Below are 7,880 nucleotides of genomic sequence, written 5' to 3' on the forward strand. Positions count from 1 at the left end.
GAGTCGATGAGGTTGCCCAGGCCTACTCATATAGCCCTTTCACTTCCAATTTGATCCAGTAATCGAGATCGCAATGGCAAGATATAAGGATTGACTAATTTGTAAGATCGTGAGTTCTATTATGGTAACTATTGTACCAAGAATATCTTAAAAGGAAACACATTGAATTCAAAAGGAATGCATATTTCATTGTTCATTTATCCATAAAAATATAATTTTACAATAACCTTCTCTAATACAATGTAATTTGGGATGGGGCAGAGGAGGTCAAGCCCCCGATGCCAAACAAAATTGTCACCTCAATGTACTTATGCTAATAAGTATTACATTATAGACAAAATTTAGCTACAAAATTAGTTGTAATCTAAAGTTACAACCTTACTAAATATTTTTTTATTAAATATGAATTTTGGCAAATCTACCGTTGGATTACTTCTTTATATGTCCTCTATGCCTGTAAAATTTTTAGAAAATTAAAGATTAACAGTTATGTCATCAATAAATTATTTAAATTGTAAGTTTTTGTAATTTAAAATTATGCATAAAATATAAAGTTATAGATTATATAGTAAATAACATTCAATTAACATAAAAGTTGACATATGTATTAAGAGTGTAAAAAAAATGCAACTCACCAGTTAGATTTTTAAAATATGCAATAATGTTTATTTTATTGCGTAAAATTGTAATATTTTACTACAACCAATTTTGTAACTAAATTTTATCCTTACATTAGGACTACTTACTAATAGGGTTGTACATAAACTAAGTGTAACCATATATTACACCTTTAGAATTGCTTATTTAATTTTATTTTGAATATGAGTTGAACTCAAGTTAATTACCAAACTAAATATATAATATGTTTAAGCTTCATTCAATTTTTTTTGTCAAAACAGATTTGAACTTGTTTATGAGCTACATAATTAACTTATTATTTTTTCATATATAATGAACACTACAACTACATTTTTTTTATCACCCACAAACCTATACTAACAATTTATAAAAATTAAATTCATCAACCTTATATTATTAAAAAATACATACTATTTTTTACTACAAAATAAACTATCTGCATTATCTATAAATAACAATTAATAAGTTGAAATCTTATCAACCTATTATAAACTCAGAATTTACACAATTCAATCTTAAGTCTATATAATCTTAAGTTTACACAGTTCAAGCTTGGTACAACATCTTGAGTCATTTAGCATTCTACTAAATATCATTCATCATCAGATGCTTGCTATTCCAAAACACTGTCCAGAAGTGGAATTAGCAATCCGCACTGCTGCACCAGATATAGTTTTTTGCAACCGCTCATCTTCCACCTTCATAACCACCTTATTCACCACTGTAAAATCCAAGACCCCAGCCAAAACTAGTTTCCCAATAATTTTACCAAAACCATTTGGTGCTTTGGGTACGTCAAGACTAACATCATCCAACATTGAGCCATAAAGTAAACATCCAAGCTCTATGTCTCCATCTGCAACAACTTTCTCAGCAAACAGATACTCAAGAAGCTTCGCAACTGGTTCAGCACATGGTGGATTTTTCTCTAGTCCAAGGGAAATAGCTTCCTTGACAACCTCAGGGTGGTAAGCTGGAGAATTTAGTTCCTTCACACACTTAAGCGCTTTGTCCAAAAGCCTGACATTGAAATATTCCTCAACAAGAGAGACTGTTTTGCTCTGAAGATTATTCAACCTTGCAGTTGTTTTGGTCATGGGAAGGAAGCCACCTGGGCTGTTATCCCCTAGATTCTGTGATTCTGAGTATTTTTCAGTGATATTTTTGGCTTTTACCTGCAAAAATAAAGATACAGAAAAGGGATAGTTACACATTTACAAATCAGTACAACAAGAAGCAAATCGAAAGTTTATGGACACAACTTTTGTATAAAAAATTAGCTATGTATACCTCTTTAGGCCTGGCAACCCAATTGTTTGCTCTCAAATCAAGCAGATCACGAATCATGAACCTCAGTAGTGGGGCCAGTTGCGTGCTGGTGCTCATATCATTCAACTGCCTAAAGTACTCATCATTTTTACAGCGTGATGTTGGGCTCTCATCAAACTGCTTACCAACAGTGATTAATAACTGGCATAAGGCTTCAACATTTTCTTCATTGGGTTGAAACTTGCTATCATCAGCTGGTCCAAGAAGCTCCTGTTCACGTACACAGGTAACCATAAGCCATATAAATAACAATCAATATATTTGAACAATATATGGCATAAGCCTATTGTATAGAAAAATATTACATTTAGAAAGGAAATAAATAAGGCAAAGAGAAGACACATAATGGATTTAACATGGTTCAGCCTACATCCATGACAGAAATTTTTTAACAATTACATTTTTAATATATATTTGTTGGCTTGATGATAATGAGCAATCATCCTGAAGTAAGTTGAAATTTTATCTTATCCATAAAGTTTATATTAAAAAATGTATATATAGTAAACTCTTGAAAATTCTATCTTATCTTAACGAACTTGGACCTCGACTAATATTGGGTCCAATTATTTCTAACAAGATAGAGGGAGCCAGAATGAGAACCTGAACAACATGATGAACAATCCTTTTAACCATTATCTTCTGCTTCATGAGCTCTCCGATTAACTGAATGTTTCCAAGAAAACGACGCTTGAGCATTCTTTCTCTAACCCTACGGTCCATTGTTTGCTCTGGAGCAGTCATACACCGTATTTCTTTTGTCAGTTTGTCAATACCCTCAAATGTCTCCTGGCATTTATTCAATAGGACTCGCGTGACAGTTATGTTTCTACCATCAGGTTCATCAGATGGGAAACTTGGGAGCTTTTGATTAAGATCAGAACACAGGAGAGCGTACATGGGACAATATGCAGGTTCTGTCACAGCCTTGTTATATATCAGTGAGACAGTCCCCTGCGTTGCAAGTCACAGGAATATTTTCACATAAAGGTAAACAAGAACAATGTTTCTAAAATGTGGCCTTTGGATGTGTTAATTAATGAAACATAAGAAAAAATAAAAAAGCTTAACCACTAAGGTTTCAGCTGAATTAATTGCACTGTAAACTGGGTGATCCTGTAGCCGATCAAACTTAGCTGGGGTATGCTTGTTCAGTATCCTGCAACGGAATAGAAATTAGCATTCAGCATCACCTGCATCTTTTATAACTAAATGCTTTAAAACCAGGGCTATGCATTTGGGTTGGGGTTTTTCTTTGGTGGGGGATGTGCAAGTCACTGATAATAAAAAGGAATTACCGTATGACATTAAACAATGCTGTCATTAGGTTCCAGATTAACAGATTATTATGATATAAGTTATCTTTACTGTTTTGAAACAAGTGTCAAGGTCAACAGTGGCAGCTAACAAAAAGTAAGGATATAAGAATGCAACAATTCATTTAATCATATAGGCAATAGCAAATGCATCATAAAAATCAATTTTATCCTATTTAAGGAAAGGTTACTGTTAAAATTGTGCGGTTAAATGATTAAATTTACCATATCCCAAGAGCTTTTGGGACAATTGATAATTTAACAGTTACAATCATTTAAAACTTACCCTGTACATTGCATCTTTTGTTAAGGACAGTACTAGTAAAGAGTCTTTACAAAAGACGATTCAAGGGATGGAGGTGGAGATTTGTTAAGCCTAATCCATGAAAGGAATAAATTTGGAGGTTTTCTAGTTAGTTTTGCAACCCTACATTAGCTAAAAGAATAAATGGAGGTGCAATATTCCTATATATTAAAAATTTAACAGTACTGTTAATCCCACATTGATAATAATAAGGTAGAGAGGTTGGATAATCCCTATAAATAGAGTGATGGTTTAGTCTGATAGAGCATTTTTCTGACAGCATCTAGAAATTTCAAGATTCTGATTATTGTTAAATCTTGCAAAGGCTAACAAGGTTCAGAGTCAACAATCCATGTTAACTATTGATCTATTCATAATTTCATATAACAAAGGGAAATCAAAGAGTTAATCAGCACATGAGGTAAGAATCATATATCCTGCAGAAGCAACACAACTATGATATTTTAATATATTACCTATCTGCTGCTGTTTTCAAGATACGTTCGTTTTCAGAGAGATTTTCCCTTCTAGCTGACCATGGTAAGTCAGATTTTTGTTGAGGTCCTCCCTGATAATTAAAACAACAGCAACAATTAAACTCAAGTATTCAAAGTAAAGCCAAGGGAAAGCTACAAATACACAAAGGCATAATTTTGATGTAAAAATTGCCCAGAAAAAGAGGCAAAGGATAAATTGCTAATTCTGACGTTCATAAATATACTTTCAAAATTAAATGTAGAAATTTCATTTAGACACAAGACCGAAAGTATCCATTCTAAAGGTATTTTATATACAGTATAACAGAGTCTATTTCCTATCAGAAGTAAGGGAAGGATGTAAGCAAAGTTAAAAAGATCCAATTAATCATGCTTATATTCATGCATGTTTACAGCATGACCAGCATACATACATGCATAGTCTCAATTCAGCCAACCAAAGAAGAGAAAGTGAATCTATGATAATATATCTTTCTTTTAAATCTTGACACTTGAGAGGTTGCCCAGTCTCAGTATAGACTCTATGACGGCTACAATGTTAAACTTTTGACTTCAGGATATAAATGTAGTAATTTTATAAGTGTGTTTAGATTTTGCTTATTTTCGACAATTTATTTGCATAGTGTTTATCAAAAAATACGATTTTTGATAATTTTTATGTTAAATGTGTTACACAAAAAGTTAAAATTTAGATTATTTTCAACAAAAAAAAAAAAGTTTAGACAAAAGGCAAAAAAACAAAAAAATTTTAAAGCAATTTCCCAACACACAATCACACGGTAATCCGTTTACCTCTAATGACAAACTTTTAGCTTTTATGTACAACTTTTTAAAATCTTATTCTTTCTAATTTTTCAAAGTACAAGAATATTTCAGCGCATTTTCAATAAAAGCAATCAACAAAAAACTAAATAAACTTCTTTTTTTTAGCCTAATCTAAGTGTATATGTGTGAAGCTCCCTCCTAGAGACTTGAACCCCGGCCCTTACCCCTCACACCCCACAAACACTTGTACTTGTAAAGTAACCATCATACTAAAGGTGTGCATTGGTAAAAAACTAAATAAACTGATACTAAAGTAATGTAAAATGCTGAAAGTTTATTTACTTTTTTTCTTCTAGGCAACCATCAGTTTCTGGTCTCTGGATTATTTGTCAAATGCTGATTAAATTGTACCTAAAAAAAATCTAAGTTGCACCGACACGGACACAAGTACAGATACGACACGGGTACAGATACGGGAGTACAGCAATTTTTAAAAATAAGAGTACGACATAGTGTGACTACGACAATTAAATAATTAATTAAATTTTATATTTAGGAATATTTTTTAATATTTTTAGACATAAAATACATTTATGTCTTTATGTCTAGAATTTAAAAAATACAATATTTACAATAAACAAGTGAAGGAATGAATTAAAGCCAAAAAGAACAAGCGAAGGAATGAAAGAAAAACGAAAAAAAGAAAAACGAAAAAAGAAAAAGAAAGACACATGATGACTCTAAAATGAGTAATTCTTAGATACTCCCAGAGCACGGAGAATGGTGCTCCCTCTTCTCACATTCATAGTAGGGTCTACTCATTAAATTCATGGTGAAATCTACCATGAATATGAGAAGATGGAGCACCATTTCACTATACTTCGGACCTAAGAATTTTCCCTCTAAAATAGCAAAAATATACGGTAAGTGCATTAAATTGCCACACCACTCCCACCTAACCATCTGACATTGTTGACTAAATAGTTAGATAAGAACATTGGAAAGACACAAAGCTGAAAGCACACAGTTGCAGTGCATTAGCAATAAAGAAACCAAAGACACAGGAAAAAAGAAGGAGAATAAAGAAGATGTAGCGGCAGCTACAATGGAGAGGAATCGGATCTAAATTAGAAACGGGTTTAGAAGGAAAAAAAAAATGAAAGATTTGGAGCACAGATCTCAGTCATTAGGCACCAAGTCAGTGAGTCACAGACCCATTTTTCTCATCTTCTTCTTCCTTTTCTTTTTCTTTTTTCTTCTTGTTTGTACCGGTTCGAAATTTCCTTACCGGCCGAAATGACCAGAACATACCGGTACAACCCGGTATCTGAGGCGCTACGAATCACATCAAACTGGTACGTACCAGAACCTGCACCAGAGAAGCGTGTCGGAGCCGTGTCGGAAAAGCAAAAAAAAAAAAAAAATACTGCTCGGACACCAAAGTCCGGTGAGTTAGACCGGTATCGTCGGACACCAGTACTTCGCCAAAAATGGCGTGTCGGTGCAACCTAGAAAAAGAATGAGAATATATGTAAGTAAATAAGAATTTTCTTTTGGTGAGGAGTGCAAGGAAGAAAGTTACGGAACCAACCAACCGACGCTATAGTGTGTCCGATCGTGATGGTAAACTCATTAACAAAAAGTAAAAGATTACTAGAACGTAAATTTCCTATTTAAAAGACCCATCCGACCAATACACGAATTTAACTCTAAATTTTATAACTTGGTAAACTGGTGGATCATGTAAGTTGGGAGGAAAAAAAAAAAAAAGGCACTGTTCATGAAATCTAATATAAGACATATTGTAAGTGGTGTCATATTGGGTCTAGTATACTGGATACTAAATCCAAGCCATGTTCAAGAAAAATAATAATAGGTCCATATAAAGAGTGGCAGCCAGGCAGAAAGCATTAATATGAGCATTTGTGCTATTTTTATCACATGTCCGCATCGTGTTGACTCTAGCGCATTGAAGCTAAGCCTTACTCTTATGAAATGGGGTATGAAAACTTAGGGGCTTGTTTTTTTAAAGGGTATTCTTAGGGACCTGATCACAAAATCCTGCAGAGTTTCACTATTTAAGATTATATAATCTAAAAGATACACTAATAATAGTTATGTAATAATACAAGTTAGTATGAGATTTGATGATGAGTACTGACCATCTTATTCTTAGTAACATCCGAGTGAGGCTTAACATCAGATGCCACTAATTCCGGAAACATATCTAGCTCTTGCTGCTGCGTTGTTGCTTCTCGGATGTCGTTTGGATTTTGCTTTGAAGGCATTGTAGTTTTTTTTGTCGATGGTGTAGAGCTGGTACTCCTGCCTGTTCTCTGAGCTCTAAACCCTGCTTTCTTGGACTTGTGCTTTCTACCTTGCAGGTGTTCATTTAAAGCTCTCTCACCAAAGGCACTAACTTGACAGATAGCACAACTCCACTCCTCCTTGGGTCTCTTCTTTAAACCAAATGGTGGGAGCTCAACAGTGCCCCCTGCAGATGCTGTTTCAGCTTTCCGCTTTGCTCCAGAAATATTTGGAGTCGGCTTAGCCTGCAATAGAATACTCAAAACACAATACATAAGAGGAAATTCTTGTATATAATCACCTGGTGAATAGTGAAACCTCAAGCATCATTTCTCATGTAAATCCCACCTCCACATTTAACAGTATAGGATAAATCTAACTTCCAATTACCTTATTTTAAGCAATTTAACAAGAAATATAATGTTTTGGAAATTTGACCAGATCTGAACATTGGAAAGGAGAACTAAGGATTGAGCATGAAGTATTTTTTATTATAGAGTTGGGGAATGTTGCTATATGTAATTTCTCAAGGGGAAATCCAGGTCCTACCCATAACACTTTCATCAACCACACCCAATTCAACAATAACCAAGCCCTAGTTCCAAAATTTTGGACTGGTTATGAATTCATAGCTCTACAGACTAGTCAAGATCAGCCACATATTGTTTTCCGCCATTCTATTCTATGTTGGAGTTATACTATCTTTACTTAATTGATATGTCA

The 7,880-nt window shown here is 33.8% G+C and overlaps 1 protein-coding gene across 1 annotated transcript; it reads right to left on the reverse strand.

The window, feature by feature from the left end:
* Positions 1 to 1,017: 1,017 nt before the first annotated feature.
* LOC112015751 (eukaryotic translation initiation factor) lies at positions 1,018 to 7,599 on the reverse strand. Its single transcript, XM_024048187.2, has 6 exons — positions 7,013 to 7,599; positions 4,065 to 4,156; positions 3,040 to 3,127; positions 2,572 to 2,922; positions 1,930 to 2,178; positions 1,018 to 1,814 (listed from the first exon to the last, which is right to left on the reverse strand). Exons 1-6 carry the CDS (start codon positions 7,430 to 7,432, stop codon positions 1,242 to 1,244), a joined length of 1,773 nt encoding a protein of 590 aa, XP_023903955.2. The 5' UTR covers positions 7,433 to 7,599; the 3' UTR covers positions 1,018 to 1,241.
* Between the last annotated feature and the right edge of the window lie 281 nt (positions 7,600 to 7,880).

The sequence above is a fragment of the Quercus suber genome, unplaced genomic scaffold (assembly GCF_002906115.3).
Source record: "Quercus suber isolate HL8 unplaced genomic scaffold, Cork oak 2.0 scaffold_120, whole genome shotgun sequence".
Lineage (NCBI taxonomy): Eukaryota > Viridiplantae > Streptophyta > Magnoliopsida > Fagales > Fagaceae > Quercus > Quercus suber.

Bases quoted from the DNA above. Each gene is read 5' to 3' on its own strand.
- LOC112015751 (XM_024048187.2), bottom strand. From the start codon at position 7,432: ATGTATTGTGTTTTGAGTATTCTATTGCAGGCTAAGCCGACTCCAAAT. The intron at 2,923-3,039 runs GTTAAGCTTTTT...CTTGCAACGCAG, and splicing joins ATTCAGCTGAAACCTTAGTG to GGGACTGTCTCACTGATATA. The intron at 1,815-1,929 runs GTATACATAGCT...TTATTTTTGCAG, and splicing joins GGGTTGCCAGGCCTAAAGAG to GTAAAAGCCAAAAATATCAC.